The following is a 24,999-nucleotide window of genomic DNA, read 5'->3' as shown; positions in this document are numbered from 1 at the left end:
AAAGACTCAAGATAAGACCTGGATGAACTTTGTTGTGGAGCCACCAGACCATGGCAGCCCTGATGTGAAAATCTGATTTATTTTTTTCTCTGTTGTCAAACCCAGTGCCTCATCTGTTCTCTCCCTCTGAGCAGTGACTTTTTTTCTTTTTTCTTTTTTTAAAAAAAAAACTTTACAAAAGTTTGCCAGAAATTAACAACTCAGCACAGTGCAGCTTACTCAACCTTGCAAATCTTCTCCTAGTTTTCAAACCTTTGCCAAGCTATACTTTTCTTTCACTCCTGTTTGCTTTCAGTACCCACCCCACCACCACCACCACCACAAAACTCTCTCATCTTTTATTTGTTGTCCTCAGCCTCTTTGGGTCACCCTGCTGCAAGCTTTCTGTCAATGCCACAGTGGGAATTGTCCCTGACTGCACTAGTTGTATTAACACTGCTTGGCACACATGGATGTACAAGCACTTAAACTACCTGCGGGGGAAATTGTGGCACAATTAAAGTGATGCAATTCCCTTGCTATGTTTCGTGCTTTCCTTCACTTTCTCCCTCTTTGCTCACATCTTTTTTCTTCTTCCCTCACTCCTCTTCCTCTCTTGTGACAGGGGTGGTGAGAGGATATGGCCCTCAGGGTGGAGCGCTACAGCATGACATATTTAGCTGGAAGTATTGCAACAATGTGATATAAGAGCTGACTGGTCAGTCTTACTCTTTCCTCTCTATGAAGGGTGTCAAAAGAGAATTGCCCCTCAGTGGTCAATTATGTAAAAAAAAAAAAAATACTTACTGTATTTGCATTTTTATTCATGCTGGCAGTGTGGCTTTAGGGATGGATGTGTCGGTTGGTTGGTCCACCACCTTGGTCCAGACTAAAATATCACAACAGCAACTGGATGGAAGGCCATAAATTTTGATGTTCATGATTTCCAGATGATGAATCTTAATAACTTTGGTGATCCCCTGACTTTTTTCTGCCCAATCATGAGGTTGACATTTGTGATTTTGAGTGAAACTATATGATGGATTGCCATGAAATTTGGTACAAACATTCATGCCTCTCTCAAGATTAAGTGTAATTACTTTGATGTTGTTTGGATTTCTTAACATAGCGCCCTCATCAGGTCAAGATTTGTCCAATACTGCTTTATGACCAAATATCTGCAAAGACATTCATTAGTCTCATATGTACTTTGTTTTGCACTAATTAGCAGTTATGATAAAATGTTGAACATGAACAGTACCACTTAAGTATTGCCTGACAAGTTTGTTAAAGGTGGCTGCACACTTTGTCATGTTTCCTTTGTGTGTCAGTACCAAAAGCCAGTTCACTTTAAGCATTGTGGTTTAATTTCACAGTCAGTGCTAACTTAGTGTCTGAAATCTATTTCTTGTTGTCCCTCTTATATTTAAAGGTACTTAATGTATATTTTGCTGTCACTACATAGCCAATCTTAGCATTAACAGCTTTTCACTTACCAAGAGCTTCAGCTGTTGTAAGAACATGCCCTCTGGTCAGCGCTACGTCTTCATCCTCTCATATTAGACTGACGGCATATTGAATACTACAGTGACTCTATCAAAGAGTAGTATTATGAGACAGGACCAGCTGGAGCTAGCTAGGTTAGCATGCAATTCTAAGTAGTAGAAGTGATAGAAAAAGAAGCAAAACATGAGTTAACACTGGTGTTGTTCTCCACCATTGGAGACAACTGTTGGCAAATAAAGGAATGAAGTTTGATGCTGAATTTGCAACGTTTTTTTTTTCTAGATTGGTAAGTAAACAGCTGTTAATGCTGTTAATGCTAAGTACCAATAACAAAAACGTACATACTGCACCTTTAATGCTTTGAGTATTAATCAGTTGTGTGGTGAAAATCAACCACTTGATGGATAGGAAGTACTGCACCGTAAGCGCATAGATTTTAAAGTAAAGTAATCAACCATAGTGACCAAAATCCCTGAAGCATAACAGACTAATTTCTTCCTCCCAGCACTGCCACTCTAACACTGTCCCTCATCCTCTGTGGTGTCTGAGAAAAGCGATGCATAAGTAACCCATGCCTTGCAAGCTGTGCACGTCTAGTCTGAGGTAGCACTGTGGCAAAGAAATGCTTGATCAACTCAATTTCCTCCTAAGGTCTCATTCTTCTTACCTGCCACCCATTTCCTATCTCCTCTCCCTACTATTTTTCGCTCTCTCTCTCTCTCTCCCTCTCTCTCTCTCCCTTTCTCAGCAAGTATATGGAGGTGTAGATTTATGAAGCACTCCGGTTGCTGGTGGCCACAATCCAGCCTGAGAAAGTCATTTGTTCAGTGATTACAGACACAGGAGACAGAGAGAGAAGTGTTAATGATGCTATGGACAGATCGCCAGTGTGTCAGTGAAAGAGAGAGAGAGAGGAGGAGACAATGTAGATGCCATTGTGGATGTTTGACAATGCATCTCAACCACCACGCATCTCTGAGCAGTACAGAGACACAGTTCATTAATGACATCAACGTTAAACGGTTTCTTGGAAGCACTCTATTTTTAAAAACCTCAAGTTTCAGTGGTTTAAAATAAAGTTTGTTGTGCAGGTTAATGGCCCACAGTGGGTTTTGCATTTCAAATCTCTCGACAAAGCTTTCCATCCTCAATGTAGAAACCTGCTAGTGCTGGGTGGTCAAATTGTGCACATTAACATCTCACTGGATGTTTGTTTCATCACTAACCAAGGACACTTTCAAAGAAGGCATGTTCAGTCTCCTCCATCCAGACCTCTAGCCATATGTGGCCTGGTTTGAGCAGCGCTGTTGATAGGTTCGTTGGCAGGGTGAGGTTGGTGCCCCTCCTGCTCTCCTTAATTACCTGTGAGATGGAGTGGTCCCCCCCCTTCGTGTATAGCCACTGTGTCACACTGTGTCAGGGGCAGAGCGGACATGCAGAGCTGACCAGTCTCACCTTCCTCACCTTTCTCCGTCTCTCTTGTCAGAGAAGATTAATAATAAAATAGTAGCAGCCGGGGAGCGTTTTCCTTTTGGTCTAGTGAAACTTTCGTTGTGCATTTCTGTTTTTTGGCCTCTTACTGTTTGTTTTTTCAAGTTCCTGTGTTTCACTTTTCAATTTTATTGAAATATTCTTGATGCATTATTTTGGGTATGATGCCACATAGTAAGCAAAACATTCAATAACAGCTTGAATCCCTTTTAATTCAGTAAGGGAGGCAGTATTGACTGTCCCTAGCTTCATTAGCAAGCCTCCTGGATGTCTATTGGATTGCACAAAGTACAGAACACACAGGCCTGGGCAGAGAATAAAGTGGAAGGCACTGAGAGTCCAAACTGTACCTGCTGAGACTATGCCAGAGCACATTAACTGTTGCTGTAGCAACCGTCTCCAAATCAGAAGAAAACTCGAACACTTAAAGCAGACTAATTTCTCAAAATGTCCTCTTCCACCGAGTCCCTTTTTCTGTCTTCTTCTTCCTTGTCGTCTACCTCTGAAGGTAATGTAAAATATTCTTGAACTCTGAATTCACAGAAGAGTCACAGCTGCGGACACTCAGGACTCAGCACGCACGTTCAGAGATTTGGCTTCCATTCTCCAGTCTATCTTTCAATGTATTACTCATAAGGACAAATTTATAAATATGTGTAACACTGGGAGCTGAACTCAAGCCAAACTCTTGCAGAGTTACATTGTAAATTTAGAGACTTTAGGAGACTTGGTTCATGCCTACAGACTGATGAAAAGTTAAATGGAAAATATTTAGCATTAATTAAGGACAACACATACTTCCTCTTCCTAGCTTGTTAAGTCTTCTCACTATAAGGGTATCCTGAAGAGCTGTGTTAGTCCAAAACACGAAAGGCACAATAAACAGTCTATTTTAAGACACTTATGAGCCTAACTCTTGAGCATTTACATAGTTCCTTAAGTCTTTTAATTAGCTATGCTAATGTATTCATGAATGATGAGGCAAACTGCTGTCTGAACAGAGGCTCCCAGTGTGTTTGAGGTGGTGTGTGGGGTTTTGTGCAGGTGAACAGGGCTGCGCCTGTGGAGACACTTATCACCCACAGCAGAAACAGTCTCATGCATGCCCAGAATTCTCAATGACATGCAGTTTCTACAAGAGAAAAGTGCTGTTTTTGGAGGTGAATGCAACATAAAAACAGGAACCTCTGTGGAGTTTATTTGTGACGTGTTGTTTGGTTTTATGATGTACGGTATACTTGCCAACCTTAAAACATTTTCACTATGTTAAAGTGGAGAAATGCATCAGGAAACATCCACGGTGAAACCACAATTATAGCTTGTTCTTTATGCTGTGTTGATGTCTGAATTCCATTTCATTAGAAATGTCAGTAAAACAGTGCACTAAATGATTCACGTCATCCATTTGCATATTGACCACAAGCCTAACCAAACTGTGACACAGCAAGACACAGACAGGGAAGTGAGGAAAAACAGACTTTTTGTGCAGTCACTTGTGAGTGAGTGCAGTTACTTACAGAGAAACAGGAGTTTTGATATTATTCTCCCAAAAGCACAATGAATTTCACTGAAATGTGTTGCATGACGCACAAACAGCAGTGACCAAGCTAAGCTGAAACATCACCATCTCTTCTTTTCTTTAATTTTCTCACCCTTCCCTTTTTCCTCTTACACTGCCTCCCTTCTCTATTTAACATTAACTTGCTAACATTATCTTGATGAGCAATGTAAACTCTTCAGTGACATTTTTTATATGTTGTATGATATGTTGTAGAGGCCACCAAAAAGCCAGTCTGGGGGTGTAATCAGGCAACAATGTTCTCTTTGCAATCTCTAAATCACTTTTAGACTCTAAACCTGATTTGTGTGTGCAGACATTAACTGTGTGTGCATGTCAGGATTGCAAGGTGAATGGCCTCATATTTCTTAAAGTTAAGATTCACTTATTATGTATGTTTTGTATATTTTCAGCCCCAGTCTGAAGCGCCACATCCTCATAGGCTCAGACAGAGCAGGAGCAGTTTATAGCTGCTGTACACTTATCGTGTGCACTGTCCTGCCCACAAAGCGCAGCTCTGATATCCAACTTGACCTGACCTGGCGTGTAATCCACAAAGTCATTTTTGCTTTGGTCAACAAGATCTCGACCGATCACATCATCTCTCCTCCTCGTCCTCTCTCTCTATCTCTCGAGCGCTCATCCGATTGCGCGACGGTAGGCACCGGCGCGCCGTCCGACCCGGGCATTAGAGTAAAGTGAACGTTGCCGCGAGGAGGCATTGGCAGGGAGGGAGGACTCTGTGGATGACAGGCTGCGAGAGAGAGAGAGAGAAAGAGAGAGAGAGAGAGAGAGGGGGCGAGTACACAATCGCGCTGAGAAGCTCAAGCTCCAACTCCGGCTAGACGGAACCCCGACTTGTTTACCTTGTACCGGGCGCAGAGGAGCACCGGTGGGGAGGCACAACCCAAAAGAGTCGCGGGAGGGGGGCGTCTATCTGTCTGTCTGTGTGTCTTCCTGCCAGTCTGTCTATCTGTCACCACCATGTCAGCGGCAACAGCTTCAATAGCAGACGTATCCAGGACTGATATCACAAACAAAAATGACGGCCGTGACCGGAATAACTCAGGTAAGACTGATGAAATAACAAACCAAACGGTGTCTAATTTATTCCGGAGTCGAGCGTGTAGGCTCTATGTGGGACGGAGATTTGTTTTTTGTACTTTGCATTTATTCCAGTTCTATTGTTAACACAACTATACAGAGGCCTGTATTTGATTGTTTTACACAAACAGAGTGAGAAGGCATTTACAAGTTGTGCACAATTTTTTCAAACACTGCCTTCTGAAAAAAAAAAAAGATCATTTCAACATTTATTAATGTGTGTGTGTGTGTGTGTGCACTTATTTCCTGGTTTCCTCTTGTGCAATATCCCTTCAGGGACTTTAAGTATTTGCTGTGTGTAGCGGTTTCCTAATTATTGCTCCAGGATAAATAGCCAAGGTGATGTATTTTATTGATCTCTCTGTGTGTGACCGTCTTCTGAGGGGGAAAAATTAATAAAGGGAATTCATTAAAGATCAAATACATTTTACATACATAACCATGAGCGTGTACGTGTTGGATTAGTGTCTGATTATTCAGTGGACATCATCCACACCTTTCTTCCAGAACTCAGCGCTTAATTCAAAAAGAGAAAGAGAGAAAAGCAAAGAGGAAATGCGAAAAGGGAGGCAACGTCTGTGGTGGCTTTAACACCAGAAACTCCTCGAGCCGATGCACAGCTGGGCGTCTCACGCGCACGCCCAGGCAGCCACACACACGCATTAACACACACACACACGCACACACACACAGGTTACATAAAAGTGATGCTCTCTGCTTAACGGCAATGAAGTGTGTCCTTGTGTTACATAAACTTGAATATGGTGAGCTAATGCTAATGGCCTTCAGGGGAGTATTTATCCCAGTTGAGTCTGGCCCAGTGTCATGGTAAATTCTTTCTTTCTTTCTTTCTTTCTTTCTTTCTTTCTTTCTTTCAGTGACGCCAGGAACTTTAGGTGTGATTTGGTGCACCTTGTGTTGATGCAACTCCACCACATGTTACTTGTTTCTCCTCCTCACATTCTTGGATGTTTTCCTTCCCATTTAACAGTGACTAAGAGGAACATTGCAGAATCTCTCCTCTCTCTCTGCCATATTGTTTTTTAGTGAAAACCAGAAGCAGGTTTCCCTGAGCAAACAAAACCAAAACAAACAAAACACGTTATCCTTCCCACTTCTGTTGGAAATCACCGGATTGATGTCATTGTGTTTATTTGCATTCCAGCAGCTTGTTGTCATGACCGAGTGATAGCCTTCTTGTGTTGTGGATTCATCGTGCCAGACTGCTCAGACCTTCCCCTCCTGTAATATGCAGAGCGCTAGGCTGTGCTGTATGATAACCGGTGGTTAAGCATGGCTCCAGATGGCCCCTGTGTTTCCACCAGCCTCGCAGGCCTTTTGTTTAATGATTTATCACATTTCCTGCTTCGATACCGTTAGAATTCGATGCAGCACAGGACCAGGGTGTTACAGGGAGTTGGAAGGGAGGGGAGCAGTGTTTTGTCACGCTGTGTTGTGGAGCCCTACAGGGGTTCAGCGCTGATAGCTGTGGAATGACTGTCCCATTCCACTCTGAATCTCATCTGCAGCCCTCCATTCTCTGCTGCTCATACTGTTCACCTTGGCTTGTTGTTGTGCTACTTTTGAATTCTGAGTTGTCTGATTATCTCTGTGAATACAAATTTATTTTGAAGACGCATGAATTATACATGTACTCAAACTTGGGGTGAACTTTTTGGTGATTAATGCACATCAAACATCTGCAACATAATTCAGTCACAACCACGGTTTTCTCTGATTCATCATCGGCTGACTCTCTTACTTTTAGGTCAGTTCCAGGCTCAGTGCACGCCCATACCGCTGCCTGCCCTGGGCACCCAGAAGATCATCCAGGGTAACGGCACCAATGTGGGCACAGTTATTTCCCTGCAGTGCCCAGCCAAACACAAACTGGTAGGGAGGGATCTGACGTGTGTCATGGATGCCAACAGCACCCACTGGGAGGGGGAGACCTATTGTAAACGTAAGTAGGAACAGAGAACAGAAAGTGAGGCCTTGAAATGACACAGCAATGTTATTATAGAAAGAATCTCCCACTCGTAGCCAGGTGCATGTCCTCTCATGAATGCGAGTGTGTGTGTGCAGATAAATTGTTCCAAATGCTTTTACTGGGAGAACTGCAGTGGCTGCAAAACTTCCCCTGAACTGCCTGTCTGCTCATTATTCTGAAGAGATAGAATATATATTTAAATTATGTGATAGGCATTGTGGCTGTGGGCAACGCTACACAAAGACTCTTAAGGTAGTATTTGGATTGCAATAATTAATACTCTAAATTATGTTAGGACACATTTGAGAGAAAATAATCTGTTGCTTGGGGATGAGGCTGGTTTAAAGAGAGTATTAATGCTAATGCAGGTAGAGAGGTATAATTTCCAGCAGGTGCACTGTCAGTCATTATTTTGATGAACCAGAGGAAAAAGTGAGAGGATCTTAATTATATTTCAGAGTCAGTCGTCATGGGAGAGAAGAAGCTGTCTGATGCGAAACTGAAAGAAATTAAAAGTGGAATTTATGTTGTGTTGTCCTTTCCATGATGAGCTGGCAAGTGCAGTTTGTTGCAAAATGACTTATCTCTGCCAGTCTTTTTTGGTAACACAATAATGAAAGACTTCTGATATATCTAAGAACTCTAAGTGGCAGACCTTATCTTTAAACCCCAGGCAAAATGAGAAGTGTTTTTTTGGTGGTATTCACGTTTTTGATATAAACTGATTTTGCAGCATGATGATTGGAGTTGTCTAATGTGTTGTGTGCATGACATGGAAATAAAGACGATGAATCAGTCAACAGTCCTTCTCTCTCTCACCCCAGCTATGGCTTCCTTTGACGACTACGGTTTCCGTGTAGCCGTGTTGGCATCCATCGTGAGCTCGGCCATCATCTGCTTCATGTCCGTGGCCTTCCTCACCTGCTGTTTGCTCGACTGCATCAAAGAGGACAAGAGGAAAAAACAGGAGAAGTGAGTGAGAAGCAAACAAGGGTGGAAGAAGTCCTCAGATCGTTTACTTAAAAGTACCAGTACCACAATGTAAAAGTACTCAATTACAAGTAAAGGTCCTTCGTTTAAAATCCTGCTTAATAAAAGTACAGATATAAAATGTACTTGAAATATACAAGTACACTGATATATGTTACATTTCATTGTTAGACTGTTAATACTGATGCATCATGCATGAGTACCAGTTGAGGTTTAGGTGGAGCTAGGTTTAACTACTAAAATTAGGTAATGTAGATCAGTGGTTCACAACCTGAGGGTCAGACCCTCTCCAAAAGGTCACAAGATAAATTTGAGGGGTCGTGAGATTAATAAGAGGGCAAGAAAGAAGAAAAAACAAAGTTCTTCTATGTACGTTTCTTTAATCTTTTCTTCATTGTGAGATATTGAATAATCACATCCCATTAGACAAGTATTTACTTTATATGTAAGGAGGAAGTGTTTCTTTGTCTCACAGACATCTGAAACACCACAAGGTGCGTCAAGTAAGCACTTCTGCAAACAGTCTCATGCCAAAATAACTGGAAACCACCACAATACAAATAATGTATTGTATTTTACAAGCTTATAATGTTTTTTTATGTAAAGTATCTTAAAATTCTATTTAGTACAATATGTGAGTAAATGTACAGAGTTACTTTCCATCATTACAAGCAAATGATGGAGAAAAGCAGAGTGTCAGTTTCATGTGAGGCGTTTACAAACTGAAACACTGATATTAAGCTTGTTGTTTGTTTGTTTTTTACAGTGAGTCAGATGTGTGGCAGTGGGAGGAGCAGGCCCAACATCAGGAGGACAACAGGTCTCGCTACAGCCATAAAGGCAGGAACAACAACAACAACACCCAGGAGAAGCTGCACTCTTTGTGGGACACCCACAACCCCGCCATGTGTGACAACATGCGAGGCTGCAGGTGAGACACGGGCTGACTTTATCTTAAATGCCGAAATGGAGGAAAATCAAAAATGTCTCTGAAGAAATGCAGCAGCGTTAAAGAGACGTCCTCCCGTCTTCTCCTCCACAGGTGTAATCAGGAGTATGCCTACGGTCCCGTCCTAACATACGGCCGCACTCCTCCACTCGCTGCTCTGCCCGGGCGAGACTATGACCAGCCTCTCCTACCACAAAACCCAGAGTCTGCGCAGATCCCCGGCCCACCTCAGTACCCCGGACCTCCTCTGTCCTCTGGTCAAACTACGAGCCCTGGTGTGGTCCAGATCTCAGCAGTGGGCTCCGGTTTGGTGTGGCAGTACGGAAGGCCGCAGCAGAGCGGTTTGCCAGGGGCCAGCCCGTCAATCACGGGCGAGCCCAACACGAGGAATATAAACCCTGCCAAAGAATTTAACATAAGGATTATATCAGTGTGAGGACATGTTGAAAACCATCAGTCAAGAACATGATTAGTGACCAAATATGTACAACAGTGTCAGCTTTATCAATGAGGACTACAGGAAGTAATAACTGAACATTCCTGCTCTTGCTGAAATTGTTATGTCTGCAGTTCAGCACAGTATGAAGGCTCCAGAGGCATACTGATCTGATCAGACAGATTTATGTGCCTTTTGTAAACTGTAATGGCACACTGCCCTCTGTCTGCAAAGGGGAGCCATTGCACTTCCAGGACACCAGCCTTTGTTGGATGACACTCCCTTGTAATTAGAAGGTCAAGGGATTTTCTTGACCTCAGTTGAGCTCAAATTAAATCGTTGTGATGGGGGTCAAGTTTAACGATTGAGGTGTTTATGGGTACGTAGTTCAGACAACGCACTGTGAGGGCAGCTGGGGATGTTCTCTGAGAAACTCTTTGTCAGGGCAGGAAAAGTCCACTTTGCTTGGGGGGTGGGGTGCGGGGGGCAGCTGGACAGCACTGGACTGGTGTGTGTATGTAAATATATATTGTAAATATATATTTTTAAGGAATGTGAATCAATTAAAGACTTTTACTTACGGTGAGTGAGACTGTATTGCAATGGAAAGAAGGCAGCTGTGTACATTTTCCTCTGAGGGATGAATGCAACTTTACAAGTCATGAGGCAGCACAGTGATTTTGACTGTTCAGTGTAATAATGTAGCTTCCACACAGGAGAAATGGTGAGTGTATTATGGAAGATAAAGGCAGCATATTGTTGTTGTTGTTATAATTATAATTATAATAATTATTATTATTGTTGTTATTATTATTATTATTATTACTCGGAAAAAGGCAACGGAATAAAGTGTTAAATGACACCTCTCTGGTTCAGTGTTTGCAACAGAAGGCTTATCTGCTTGCTGCTGCTGTTCTTGATAATCTGCCCATCAGCTCAGTCCACCGTCACCCTCCGCGGGCTGATAATCATCATGTGGCCCTAAGGTGGGTCATGTGGCACCGGGGCGGTGAAGGGCGGAGGCGCAGCGGTCGAGCGTGCTGATGTAACGGGGGCAGCAGGGACAGTCACGCCGCGGAGGACAGGAAGTTTTCCACCGAGGGGAGGCTGTCGGTCGGTCGGTCGGTCGGTCGGTCGTTGTTAAACGAGTCCCACACACGCCGCTTTGTTTGTCAGTATGACAGGTTTGTGAAGCGAGGGTAAGATGTTTTTGTGTTGTCGCGGATCAGGCCCGGTAAAAACCTGCGCGCTGACTCTTAGGAGGTACACAGGCTTGCTGATCACCCACAGTGCTACTGCTGTGTGTGTGTGTGTGTGTGTGTGTGTGGTGGGTGGGTGCGGGTGCGACACTTGTTGCATAAAATTCACAGTTTTTAAGTTTGTTGCTATAGCAATGTTTTAAATACATTAATTTCAGTTTCATGTGAAGAATTATCTGCGCGCTGCTGAACACCAACCAAAATCATTCAGTCATTTCTCGAAATAGACTGAATTTCCTGTCCAAATATTCAGCCTTTAAATAAAACAGGAGCACTTTGATCGACAGGTCTATTCACATGCTGTCGTTTAATACCTTATGGGCTGCCATTTTCGTCCGGGCCCTCCAGCCCTTTATTAAAGATATGCATGATTAAGCTCCTTCCTCTGTCAGTCACTTTCAAATCTTGCTGAGTTTAGTCTTAGAATATATTTTTTCATAAAGAACCTGCATAAATCTGACATTGGGGTGAGGTTGTTTTATTTAATTTTGCTGAAACTACACATTACATCATCTGATTACAGCAAGATTTCACTGTTTGATGATATTGCTGGTTGTGTTGTGTGAGGAAGAACCAAACAAGCACACTGGAAACACCGGATTAGTCACCAGTTTGCTGCATCTCTAAAGGCTGTTGCTGATCAGCTGCAAACACAACATCTTCCTGTGTAATGTGGCACAAGAAATGTTTCACAAATGAACTGAAAGACACATAGATTTTTATTTCTGTACATCACCTTTTTGTCATAATGCCCTGCTACCCACTCTGCTCAGGGAGCTCGCTGTTCTCTTACCTCGGGATCTAGCTTTAAAGCACTGAAATGAGTTGAGAGGGATGTCAGTGAGTTGGCAGGAAAATGTGGGATTTGGTATTGCTGATAGGCGCTATAATGAAATCAGGGGCTGTATCTTTTTGAGCAAAATACAGCCTCAAAACAGTTAACAAAGAGAACACAAGCTCCACCAAACTGGTCTCTCAGGCTTTTTATAGTCACCTCCACATGTTATTTATGCACACCATAACTCAGCAGACATGTTGCTCATACATTTTAATGACCTGGTTTTAATATTAGCATTAAGCTATTCAAATAAAGTGTTGGCCCAATGGACAATTTTGCAGCAAGTGTATTCACCTTTCTAAATGTGAGATTAAACCTCTTAGTCATTTATTTTCAGAGCAGGGCTGATGCCAAGACCAGCTTACTAAGAAACTACTTAACTCAGACGAGACATAAAATCTGCAGACCTCTGATTAGAGCTACGTAGCGTGCTCTAGGTGCTCACAGGGTCATAACCTGCTCCTGACATTTCACAGGGTCTGACTCTCTCTAATGGTGTGATTTCTATTGACCAGACATTGATGGCTACCATGAGCAGCTCCAGAGGGATGCCCAGTTCCTGTGCTCAGATCAGCGGATGGACACTGAACTCGTCGACAGACTTGTACTGCAGCTGAACAGGATCCACCCCCAGATACTCACTGACAAGGAAGCCCACAGGGTCACTACTAGAACTAGTCCTCATGTTCTTATACTTGAATCTGCTAATTCTTTATCAGAGCAGAAACATGTTGCACAGACATGTGCTGTGATTCAATTCAGCATCTGTCTCTATGCAGTTCAGGAACCTGAGCAAACCCACCACGGTGCGGTTGGCTGAGCTGCTGAGCCACCTGCACGGGATGGGGGAGGAGGCGTGTCATGAATTCTACAGAGGGCTGCACATCCATGCTGAGGACGTCTACTCCAGCCTGCCAACCAGAGTCACACAAAGAGGTAAAACACCCAGCAGGCATTTTAGTGGTGGAAGATTGCCAAGTATAACTGCAGTCAGGAGACTGCTCTCTGCTGATGATTTGGTTCTGCACATTTGAATGTATCTTTGACATGTACTGTAGTGCAGAAATACTCTGCAGTAGTTTGGTTTGGAGAAGTGCACAGCAGAGTAAGAGCAGGTTTCATATATGATGACAAAAAGTATCTCCTGGTAAATAAAACCGTTGTTCAGACACATCATCTTGTGGATTTCTGAACTGTTCATCATTTTTTAAAGTTCCTGTGCATAATGTTATTTAAGTGATGACACACGGCATTATCAGGTGATTTTAACCAGAAAACTCCTCTCTGCTAACACTAGTTGTGTTGTCTTTATTAGTTCGTCTATCCATATGTGCACCCCCAAAGCATTCTGTCATGTTTTTAAAGTTATGTTATCCAATTTGTTTTACATGAGACAGCAACTTCCCCCATGTCCTATAATAGTGCTGCTCCTGCTGTGTAATTGCCCTGTAGGTTATGTAGGTTTATCCTATAAGATACAGGGAGGCCACTGGGCTGCCTGGACTGCAGTTCAGTTAGTGGATCCAGCGTTATTTAAAGTGTGGTGTTTACACATTAACCCATTTCACTTTCTCTTCCAGAGATGACAGAACCAAAATTGACAGACAATGTGGGAGTCCACCCAGAGCGATTTGTACTTAATGACAGAGGTAAATCTAATCAACATCTTTGTGCTGATCAAAGTAGAGCAACACAAGTTGACTCTGCTTTTCCATTTATATTTTTAAGTTAAAGTAGATGTAGGTATTTGCTATTTGAGTGTTGGTGTAACATAAAGAACATACAAATCATAATACAACTGATGATCTGTTTTCCATTTTATTTTGGAACCATATGAACAAATATATTCAAACTGAAACTCTTAGATGATAGTCAGCTTTAGCTTTTTTCATGTTTATGCTGTCATCATGTAGAGCTACAGCTGCAAGCAGGATTTAATATTCCCCCTCTCTGGTATACCAAAAACCAACTTTGTTAATCCAAGAAGCCATAAAATTCACATTAATTTTTTCTCAGTGCACATTATTGTTTTTATATAGACCTGACTGATCTATATTTGATTTGTTTCCATGACAACAAAGCTCATAAATACATTACTTTTAACATCTGTCTCAATGTCCCTGCCCAAAACTGCATTAAAATGTGATTATAATATAACTTTCAAATGAGATGAAGATAAAAAATGGTCATTGTGGAGGTTTGTGTTTGTATTCACTGGCAGAACCTTTAATAATGACATGTGTAGTATATACATTTTCTGTTAAAATTGGGAAAGTAACTCATAACAGACAACAAGCCCATTTGCAGATGTTGCCTTTGGTGACCAAATCTTTCATTTTCAAAAGGTAATATAAGTATAGTCAAACCAGGTCAAACTTTATTTAAAGTACATTATCACACAAGGGTGTCTCACAACACTTTACAAAGAATTATGTGAAAACAATAGCAGAAATAACAAACAATACAGCTGATAGTGTATATATACAGTCAAACAGAATTGGCATTGTATACTAGTGTGAACTGAAACTTGTGGCTGGATGGAAAGTAGGAAGTCATTGTCAAAGCAAATGTTATTCCTTGGAAAATTGTAGACAGTAGTGCAACCTAACTAATAATTTCTTGTTAATGGGCCAAAACAAGCCTTTAATTTATCTTTTGACTGCACTTGTAGATGTTTAATTTGGCTGCATGACTGCTAGGGTGTGTTTTTTTAAAGTGGTGGTCTTACAGTTTGTGTGAATGTGCATCAGGGTACCTCAGTACCCCCTCTCTGATCCTCAGATAAGCCCCTTAAGCCCAACTAAGCTTTGTTCTTCAGCAAACGCGGTTGTCTGCTGAACCTTTTAACCCCTAGCATCAGAATGTGGGCCCCTCTGCTCTGCACCAGCTCCACCATTCATCATCCCATTACATTCAGGGCTCTGGCTTTGTGGGTCAGTTAAGCTCACGTGTAAACCACCCCCCTGTCCAAAACAGCTTCCTCTGCCCTGCATTCCTTTGAACAGTCAGGAGCACATCCACTGGGTCAAAGGTATGTCAACGGGGAAATGGGTCATCAGTGATGTAGTGAGACTGACTGAGAAGTGATGGCTTGTTTAGTCTGTGAACAACAGGACGACTGTGTTTTCACAGAGCAGCTTGACTTTTGACCAGTGTACATTTCAATTTGGGTTTGTCTAGAAAGACACCAACATAGTATTCACATTTAGTGTGCCCACCTGCTGATCCAGTATATATGTGTGTATAAGATTTATTTATCTATTTATCACTGATGAAAGCCTTATCTTTTCTCTTTCCTTTGGCAGGACCAATGTTCTTCCTGAGCTGTTTCAGTTTTGTAGTTGCCATTGCAATGCTCTACTATTACGGAGGTGAGTCATACAGAATGATGGTTAGACTCATTTGTCCTTGGGCATTTTAAATTACTTTTGAATCTCAAGAATTATCAGTGTACAACAGCATGTAAAGCCCCTTGTTCTCTCCACAGACGGTGAGACACTGAGATGTACTCGTCCGTTTCTTCACTGCTCTGCAGCAAGACTGAGTAGAGGCGCTAAAGATGCTTTAATAACCTACACTGAGGTTGGAAAGTAGTAAAAATGAATGAGGCTGTTAAGGTGCTCTGAATGCTTAAGAACTGGCTCTGTGATAAGAACAAACCTTGAAATTCAACACATTGCTGTGCCAAACTCATATAATACAGTTGCTATGTTTTTTTTAATGAAATTGAACATATTTAAAAACTAATTTAAGGTAACAAATACTAACTGACATGTTTTTTAATCAATGAGAAGCTGAAATTGACATGACTCATTTTGTCACTAAAAAAGCGTAATGTTCTGCCATAGCACTTGTAAATATGAGTCTTGTCTGGATGTACTGTGCATACAGAGCTAATAATTCCAGTCACATTTCTGCTAAAGTGAAGCATAATATTAACTGACTCAGGCCGATTAAACCTCTGCTGTCAATTATGTGACGTCACCAAAGTTTACATACCAATAAGAACAATAAAGGGTAACACTGTCCTGTCTGAACAGGTAGAAAAAAAACAACAGCAGGATGAGGGAGATGTCAATCAAGTGCAGTTTGTGCACACCCGCACTATTCTGAGAAGAGGTCTGATTAGGCATGTTGGTGTGCAGGGGCTTTATCAAAGAAACTTGAATTCAATAGTACTGTGTATATAAAAAAAAACATATATATACTCCACTACAGTTTCAAAAACGCACAACAGATCCTCTCACCAGCTCACCCACTTTCAGTGCCTTCTAATACTGTGACAAAGACAATAACATTCAGCTTTTGCTCAAATAAAGCGCAAAACATTTTTGACATCACCTGGAGTTGCATCTTATTTTTAATCTGGTATGACAAAGAACTGACAAAGATATTCATAGACCTATGCACATAATTTATTAGCTTCAAATATACTGTATGGTATTGTATTTAAAAAATTCAGTTATGAACTGTTTAGTTAGCAACTAGACTAAGTTGTTTGCTTGTACTGTCAACATGAAATGGAAATAATGATAAAACATTTATCTCCGTGATTGAACTGCATCAGTAAATTCACTAGAGGGCGCTGCTTCCTCATTCAGTGCACCAAAGTGAGGCACAGGGATGATGGAAAATGTAATAACAATGACAATCGGGAGCAACAGACGGCCCTCATTAATTAATAATGGCTATCTAATTGATTGAATGAATAAAGTCACTTTAATTAAATGCTACATTAAATGCTGCTTACTTGACTGCTCAAAAAGACTTGTGTGCAGGGTGGATGCATTTCATACTCACTTGTAGCCCTTTGAAAGCTTATAACAATGAATCAGTAGGAACATGGCCACATCTAATAAGGTGGTATATAAAGTGCAGCTCTGGAGGAAGGCTCAGGTGTCTGATCTCGGGAGATCTGCAGCACCGAGCAACACTTTCCCATCTCTGTCTCCTCTGCAAAGAGAGAGCAACAGATGAGAGAGGGGAGCCGGGGAGGGAGAGAGAGAGAGAGAGAGAGAGAGAGAGAGAGAGAGAGAGAGAGAGAGAGAGAGAGAGAGAGAGAGAGGAGGGATGGGGAGGTGCTAGAGGGGGTTGGAAGTGTCACCAGGGTGATTGTTCAGTTCGAATACTGGCATCCACATTCCCACGAGAGAGTTAGAGCTATTAATAGTGTTGCTTCACAAGACCTAAAACTCCTCGTCGACAATCAGCATCCTCAGATGTTCCCCCTCTCCCTCACCCCACCCCCCCACAGAGCCACTTTGCTAAACTCCAGGACTGGGATGGAGCCAGAAGCATAGGAGCCAAAGATATACATTATGTATATATATCAGTCTACAGATCTGCCCTGAGTGGTGCTGTGTGTGTGTGTGTCATCAATCCGGCTCTCGGCTCGTCTGGCTGTTTCCACGGTTACCAGTGATAGTTGTGGAGGAGGAAAAGGATAAGATTGTGACGTTGGTCCGTCATCTGAAAGGTGCTCTGTCACAATCACGTTGGAGAAATTATAGTTACGAACATGAATATTCTTCAGGTATTTAGCAGATAATTATGTGAAACAGACTGCTCTCATATTCTTGTGTTAAGCCACTGAAGTGTGTAAAATGAGCATTTGCTCAGGCTCTAATTGGGGTTTCGGTGACATAGCTGAAACACAGTCTAATTAAGGCTTCCATTTTAACAAGCAGTTCTGTGCCCTGTTGACTCTGACTCACCAGCTGCTGTTCGTCCGTAGAACCACAGACGTGCTGCCGCTTTGCTCATAGCACATGGGAGTCATGGCACAACCAAACATTGTTATAATTGAATGTTAGGCCTTGACGCCTGTGGTTGAAAGGCAGATGTGTCGATAAGGTTAAAGCTTGTGGAGGTGGGTCAGAGTTTTGAGTCAGACAAGGCACACCCAGCTCTGTATACATGTGCTCAGCAGGGCCATCAAAGCTCCCAGTTCGAGTTGTCTGGAAAAGCAACCATGACATCTTGTCCGAACATCATCGGTGCAATTAAAAATTGAAGCCTGTTCAGCTGTCAGCATTTGTGTGTGTGTGCATGTGACTGTGGTTGTGCATTTGTGTCTGGCCGGTGCCTTGGGTCACTCTCGGGCAGAGAAGGAGACAGACAGTGTGAGGTCACATGTGCCTGACTGCTGTTGTCTCCACTTTCCTGTTTGCCTAACTAGGAACAAATGTTGTGTTGTTTACACACCAGACTCCCTTTGTCAATTTGGCTGTTTCTCTCTTGTTCGCTGTTTTCTCTTCTGTGCCTGCAGCAGTGTAGGACAATGATTTTCTGGCGAAAGTAAAGCAGTTGGATTTTGTTGTTGACTTGTTTTCCGGTGGAAATTTCTCTTTGAGCCTGGAGAGGTCAGTGTGTTTGTAGGTCAGGTAGAGGGATTGTGAAGGTCAGGACCAAAAACATGCTGACAACATGGATGTCTATAGAAACAAATTGTGCAGTAAGGCAGGAGAGATAGTACTTGTTTGAATAGAGAGAGGGGAGCGGAGAAAGGGAATCCATGTGACCAGCAAAAACAGAGAGAATACCTGTGTGTGTTCTTGGTCAGTCGCTGCGGTTCGGCCGATGGACTCCAAAAGCCGTGATGAAGATGTTGACGACCACAATGATAAAAACCAGGCCCGTGGCTAAGTTTTCCATAGCGTTCAGCCTCTGGTGCTTCTGCTCATCATTCAGGTTCCATCGAACTATGGACAAAGTCAGGAAACCAAACTTAAACAACACGCAAACACACACTCAATGAATGTCAAATAAAACATCAGCAATCTACTTTATTCTGGGACTCAAGCCAACTTATTATGTCACACAGATTTACCGTCAACCATAAATCCATATATACTGAATTCTGGAATTAGAGAGTTTGCATCATAGTCAGGAATGATCCCACAATAGTGCAGGGTATCAAATATTTCATTTTGACAAGGGCATATGAGGATAAAGGAGTGATATGGTTGAGTTGAGTGGGACAAAAAACTTAATTTTATGTAAGTGAAACAAAACTGTTAGGGTACCACTTTCTCACAAGGTACTCTTTATAAAGAGTTTATAAGCTGTAAGTAATGTCTATGATTAATCATTTCTAAATACTTTATAGGTCAGTTAAAGTCCATTAATAAAAGCAACTTTGTGTTGCCAGGTTGTGGAATATCCTCTTTCAGCCCCATTCAATGGATTGTTTGACTATTCACCTGTAGGATACTGGCTGCAAGACATCTGGACCAAATCAATTTATAAACAGTTTATTAACATTTATAACTCAAGACTAAACTAAAACTGTTTATTAGTGATTAATTAACATTATAGGTGACTGACATTTGCTGATGGCTTATTATAAACTGACCCATTACCATTAGCCACTACCCTTTATTAATGTATTACTAACATTTACATTTATCCTTTGTACATGACTTACTAACATTTATAACAGCAGACTTGATTGATTGATTGAAATTTAAGTACTTTCAAATCTGGCAATCCAAACATTGTCGTTATCAATGGCTTTATTACTCATTAGTAAACAATTTATTTACTATTAACACAGTCATCAATTACAGCTTATAAAGGCTTTATAAATGTTCAAGTGTCTAATTGGAAAGTGGTACTGTATATTTTTATTCAAGTGCAAACTGTTGTTTTTTTGTTTTTTGTTATTCTTTTGTTTATTTTTTGATACAATCTGTGTTGAATAGAATTTCATTTCTAAAACGATGGATTCAATAATGATACAAGCAAAGACAACAAGTATCTGATTCAAAGCATGCAGACAAAACAATACAGGGAAGAGAGAAACTGATCAAGGGAAGCTTGTATTTCCTGTATGACACTGCTTCATTTCATCTGTGCTTTTTTTTTTTAACACCAACTCATCCATGATGTGATAATTGATTGTTATGTACCAATCAAAGTTGTTGTCTTTCATCATCACAGGGACTGGCCCATGAATAATGTTAAAATGAAGGTGTGATTGGGGAACTGTGTGTGTGTGTGTGTGTGTGCAGGGGGGGAATATACAGAAGCTGTGATTCACAGGCACATGTTGTGCGTACGTGCTTGTATGTGTGTGTTTGTGGGAGCTTACCAAAGGTTAAACGGTGGAGGGACCCTGTGTGCGTGTGTGTGCGCCTGATCTGCGTGGGGCGGGGAGGGGTTGGGGGTGAGAGGGGGGTGGTATGTAGGCCACTCTCATCACGCACCACTGGTTCCATTAGACAGTGCTGAATCCAGGGGAGAAGGAGGGGTAGAGTGACGACGGGGGGGGGGGGGGGGGGGGCAGGGCAGTCAAAGAAAATGAAGGAAGAGGAATGAAAAGAGCAATGAGAATGAGACGTTTCATATTCTGGTGGAGACAAGGGAGGGAGTTGTTGGGGAAGGACAGTGGAGTCAGAGGATTTGGTGGATTGGTGTCAAAGGGGGCAGACGTTCATGAATGTGTGATGCTTCTCACATGCTGACCACCCTTGTTTCTGACACGTGATTCTTTAAAATGCATAGCAAGTCTTGTCTAATAATTAATCATGATTGATTATAATCATTATCATCAATAACGGCTAAAAAATTAATATCTCTATTGTAGACTTATATAGAAAGAGAGATGAAAATACCCCAATGTCCTAAAATATCTGATTCATAATTGATTATTTTTGTATTATTACTGACAGAGGAATGAGAGTATGAGTACACGCAGGGTGGTTATATTTCAGGTATGACGAGGATAGTGACAAACATTCCTTTATTTACTCCTCCTGCTGGAGCTGAGATGAGTCAGTGTGACCTGGCTAAAGTTCACTGACCTGCTGTTCAGTCCTGCAGTTTAGCAGTGCACTGGTACATCTCATCCTCCCATCCTAATTTACCTGTTTTTTCTAAGCCTCAGTTGTGGCTATTAAACACAGACTTCCTGTATGTCTGAATATCTGGCACATTTTATTATCCTTTTGGCCATTTCTGTTCACTCCAAGACACGCACGGTGACATGTATTGACACATTTACGCATGTACACAACAGAGAAGGAGAGAGAAAAGCAACAACAAACAACCTTGCTCCCTTCCCTTCCACAAGTGCTGACAGCAGCACTAAAACCAAGTGAACTCTGACCTGGTGTCAGGCCTGGTTGCCATGGTTACAGCTAGAGCCCAGCTGGTAATGGGGTTGTTTGTCAGGAGTCAGTGGACTTGACATTGGTGAGGGGTGGGAGGGTCAGCACAAGGCAAAAAGGTGGCATATGGTAGGCTTCAACCTTGGGGGGGCTTCAATCACCCCGAAGGCCAAGTGAAGGTTGAGAGGTGTGACGCTTGCCAGACAACAAAAGGACACCTCCAGGTATAACAAAAGGGCTCACGCTTTGTTTAATTTCTCACCTATGAAGATAAGGAGGACCCCGACTGTGACCTGCAGACAGAGGGAGATGCTGATGAGGGTGATGATGGGGGTGTAAAAGGAAAAGTTCGGCCCCTGCTCCAGGACGGCCTTTAGCTGGGAGGCATTGGCCATCAGGAGAGCCACATCCAGCATGCTCTCAGCTGCGCTCTTCTTATTGGCATAGTGGTTCATGTTCAGTGGGGCTGGGCCGCCGGGCCAAGCATCTGGATGGGAGGCCTGGGAAGAAAGAATAGGAAAGTAATTGGCACAGAGATAATGTTTATGGCTTTGAGAAAATGCCTGGAAGAAGAACACCCAGGAATAAACAGAGGAGCATGCTGCGCGTTGAGCTTTGCTCTCCCAATTGAGCAACAAGGCAGCATGTTGATGAGACTAACAGTAATTTTTCGCTTCCTGTTCATTGATGGTGAGGATCTGGTTATCGTTCTGACCCAATTACCACAACAAGCAGCCATTACAAGACGACTGACCTTTGAAAACAGAGCCATTAGTACAGCAACGAGCTACTGACACACTGGTAACAGACCCATTAAAAGGTGGAGAACATGAACGAATCAGCGTGTGCAGTGTTTGAGGTTTCCCACTCATTACAGGTTCAAATTCTTATATTCAGCCTTCACTTTCTCTTGTTCTTTGCTACTGTGAAATCACAGTGAGCTCTGGGCATATTATACCACATGTGCTGCTGCAAGCTGCATCCCCCCGCCCCCCACCATTCTACTATCTGTTGACTTTTCAGATCGATGTCTGACTGTCTGTCCCATGTTTGTAAACACACTGGTGAGTGACACTATGAGCCTTCAGTCATATTCTGCTCATAGCCCTTTCTCTTGAAACAGGGATACAGACTTATCTAAATAACTGCACTGAGTAAAAGTTACCTCATTAATCTTGATTTCTGTGACAGCCTCTTTATTGGAGTACCATCATTTCACTTATATATCCACCAGCTATTATTATTCATCATATTAAATACATAAGAGGGGCTTAGAAAAGAGGAGAATAATTAAGCTGTAGCCCTTTTATGAGTGTTCCACAGGTGATAATTAAATCATTTAGGTATGGGTGATGGTTACATACCAAAAGATTAGCAAGGTTTTGTGTGTGTTTGTGCGTGTGTCCGTCCCAGTGGACTCTGTACCATAAAGAGAAAAACATGTTACAGGCCGGCAAGTGCTGTCTGTGAAATAATCAGTAGTGTGAGCTTGCAGTCTTTTTCCTCAGCAGTTAAAGCCCTCCCCTTTTTCTCACAACACCACCCCTGCAGCTGCTGAAAGCATAGTTTGTCAGAGATTAACCAAACCACAGAGCTGGTACGAACTGTCTTCCCTCTGCTCCAGGGACAGAGACAAAAAGAGAGAAAAGAGGAGCTGCACCCTCTAATTTGCTACAGGGTTGGATACAGCTGAATTACAATGTCTTTAGGAGATTCACAACAATCAGCTGGCATGGTTAAGCTGATGTATGAGGGGGAAGTACAAACTGTACCATAGGTGTGGTTGTGGGGGTTGAAGAAGAGCCTGTACTCCGGTTACAGTAATTATTTTGATGAGTTTTTTTTTTCACTAGTGTGATAACTCCTGGACAAACCATGTTTAATTCTCTTAATAAGCCATTGCTTTTTAGGACATGGATTACATGTGTCACCGGCCAAGTTCTTCATCTGGCAGTGTACCTATCAATTTAGATTTTATAATTTGGCACAGCTTCATGTGAGTGCTGCAGAGCAAAGACATCCCGACAACATCCAGCAAACCTTCAGAAAATGTCTCTTGTGGGCTTCCTCCAAATCCTTTTCACTCAGAGCCGTAATGCCCAGTGGTACGACTTATATTAAAACAGCTCTTCAAAATATGTTTCCCCACATTCCATGGGAAAAGCAGTGCAGTGTGGTGTAGTGCCCTTGTGACTGTGATTTGTGCCAAACGCCACAAATGGAATGGCACACTGTCATGACGTGTCAGGGTCAACCATTCTGCTCTCAAACACTAACACAGGCTTTTTTTCAAAGACAGCTCTTTATCCCCAAGTCAACAGACCACGGTGAGATAATGGTTGTTGTGAGATCACAGGTTGGAAACGTGCAGTCAGTATGTCTAGAAACACACAACAGATGAATTTTCTCCAAAATTCACCAGCAAACATAATGAACTTTTTCACGTATATACGACTGCGTACACACCATAGGCCAAGATATAGAGGTCACCAACTCAGTCAGCTAAAGCTTTTTGTCAGGATTAATCCTGCTGTCTACTCATATCATATGGCTGAGAACATAGGACAACAACTAATCATGGCGGAGGAGACATGTAGAACAGAAAGGTACCAAATATAGGCCATGGTATGTCACACTGTACTGTCACGCCGGGGTAATCTACATGTGCAAAAACCCAAATTACAGGATGTGTCTGATGCAGGCTTTCATTAAAGTAATGCCTCCAATTGAAAAACACGGAAGAGAACCCACATTTGCATATTTGCACTGACTTTGTTTTCCTCATTTGAAAAACAGAGCACCTGTCAGTCACCCAGCCACATTACAGATTCAGTGTTGTTTTGAGCAATCTAAAACAAAAGGTTCTTATTAAGCCAATCGTCCTGGGTTTCGATGTTTATTTTTCTGATGAATTATTTACAATGAATTCTTTGTCTGAAATAGACTCAGGGGGAGACACAGAGGGGAGAGAAAGGGAGGAGGAGGGGAGAGAGTGAGAGATAGAAAAGTTGTTTGAATCTGTTTTAACTCAGTTATGCGTCACAGATATATTCACATAATAATATTTCACATATCCTGCTTTCTGCAGAATCACATCAGATGTCACTGATATTACAGTATGTGGGTAAGAGAAAGTGACGCAAGGGAAATCAGATAGTCAAATTATTAATTTATAGGGAATCTCTTATACTGATTCATGTTGACCAGAGTGCTGTATTTACAAAATAAGATGCATTAAAATAATTTCAACAAATTGTTGAATGAATAATTTAACTAGATAATAAATATTGACACATAATATTCTCCTATTTAAAACCCATCTTTGGACACTATATTTTTAATTGATTAAATAAAACACAAAGACAAATAAAATATGGACAATCATACTCACAATAACTTTTATGTAGACTGAGTGATGAAATGGATCCTCTAAATGGCATTTAAAAAGTAAATTGAAGAGAAAATCTCAAGTTAACCGCTCCCCTGTCTGTAGCACAACAAATGGAAAATGCACAATCACTTTCAGATTTTACCTGGATTGTGGAAGGGAGAGGAGCAACTGGGCTGAACAACGAAGAGGCCTGAAGGTAAAATACAGAGAGATTGGGCTTAAACAGGTCAGAGATTTAAACTGGTGCCAATTCAGGCAGCGCTTCAAAAACAAATAAAAGACTTGCTTTTTTACATCCAAAGCCACCCACTAAGCTTTCACTCATGAGTGAATAAAAATCCTGCACCATCATAAATAGCTACCATTATCATTGCATAATCAAAGACCAACTCAAGTTC

The 24,999-nt window shown here is 41.9% G+C and overlaps 3 protein-coding genes across 4 annotated transcripts; 2 read left to right on the top strand and 1 right to left on the bottom strand.

The window, feature by feature from the left end:
• Positions 1–5,016: 5,016 nt before the first annotated feature.
• On the top strand, positions 5,017–10,865 carry LOC108900196 (sushi domain-containing protein 3). The gene is made up of 5 exons (XM_018701116.2): positions 5,017–5,603; positions 7,407–7,601; positions 8,453–8,600; positions 9,385–9,549; positions 9,661–10,865. Exons 1-5 carry the CDS (start codon positions 5,519–5,521, stop codon positions 10,001–10,003), a joined length of 936 nt encoding a protein of 311 aa, XP_018556632.1. The 5' UTR covers positions 5,017–5,518; the 3' UTR covers positions 10,004–10,865.
• A 139-nt stretch (positions 10,866–11,004) lies between these two features.
• LOC108900197 (caspase recruitment domain-containing protein 19) lies at positions 11,005–16,440 on the top strand. 2 transcript variants are annotated; one of them, XM_018701117.2, is made up of 6 exons: positions 11,005–11,187; positions 12,616–12,761; positions 12,880–13,036; positions 13,681–13,749; positions 15,406–15,471; positions 15,588–16,440. In XM_018701117.2, exons 1-6 carry the CDS (start codon positions 11,181–11,183, stop codon positions 15,692–15,694), a joined length of 552 nt encoding a protein of 183 aa, XP_018556633.1. In that variant the 5' UTR covers positions 11,005–11,180; the 3' UTR covers positions 15,695–16,440. The 2 variants fall into 2 exon arrangements, with proteins under 2 accessions (XP_018556633.1, XP_018556634.1); XM_018701118.2 differs by having other exon boundaries at positions 11,005–11,202.
• Positions 16,441–16,578: 138 nt separating this feature from the next.
• On the bottom strand, positions 16,579–21,705 carry LOC108900198 (ninjurin-1). Its single transcript, XM_018701119.2, has 3 exons — positions 21,473–21,705; positions 18,643–18,801; positions 16,579–17,053 (listed from the first exon to the last, which is right to left on the bottom strand). Exons 1-2 carry the CDS (start codon positions 21,663–21,665, stop codon positions 18,659–18,661), a joined length of 336 nt encoding a protein of 111 aa, XP_018556635.1. The 5' UTR covers positions 21,666–21,705; the 3' UTR covers positions 16,579–17,053; positions 18,643–18,658.
• Positions 21,706–24,999: the final 3,294 nt, after the last annotated feature.

The sequence above is a fragment of the Lates calcarifer genome, linkage group LG6, assembly GCF_001640805.2.
Source record: "Lates calcarifer isolate ASB-BC8 linkage group LG6, TLL_Latcal_v3, whole genome shotgun sequence".
Classification (NCBI taxonomy): Eukaryota; Metazoa; Chordata; class Actinopteri; family Centropomidae; genus Lates; species Lates calcarifer.
This window is presented reverse-complemented; position numbering and strand designations above follow the sequence as displayed.

Bases quoted from the DNA above. Each gene is read 5' to 3' on its own strand.
- LOC108900196 (XM_018701116.2), top strand. From the start codon at position 5,519: ATGTCAGCGGCAACAGCTTCAATAGCAGACGTATCCAGGACTGATATC. The intron at 8,601-9,384 runs GTGAGTGAGAAG...TGTTTTTTACAG, and splicing joins AAGAGGAAAAAACAGGAGAA to TGAGTCAGATGTGTGGCAGT. The intron at 9,550-9,660 runs GTGAGACACGGG...TCTCCTCCACAG, and splicing joins GACAACATGCGAGGCTGCAG to GTGTAATCAGGAGTATGCCT.
- LOC108900197 (XM_018701117.2), top strand. The intron at 12,762-12,879 runs GTCACTACTAGA...GTCTCTATGCAG, and splicing joins CTGACAAGGAAGCCCACAGG to TTCAGGAACCTGAGCAAACC. The intron at 13,750-15,405 runs GTAAATCTAATC...TTCCTTTGGCAG, and splicing joins ATTTGTACTTAATGACAGAG to GACCAATGTTCTTCCTGAGC.
- LOC108900198 (XM_018701119.2), bottom strand. From the start codon at position 21,665: ATGAACCACTATGCCAATAAGAAGAGCGCAGCTGAGAGCATGCTGGAT. The intron at 18,802-21,472 runs GTGAGAAATTAA...CTTTGTCCATAG, and splicing joins GGTCCTCCTTATCTTCATAG to TTCGATGGAACCTGAATGAT.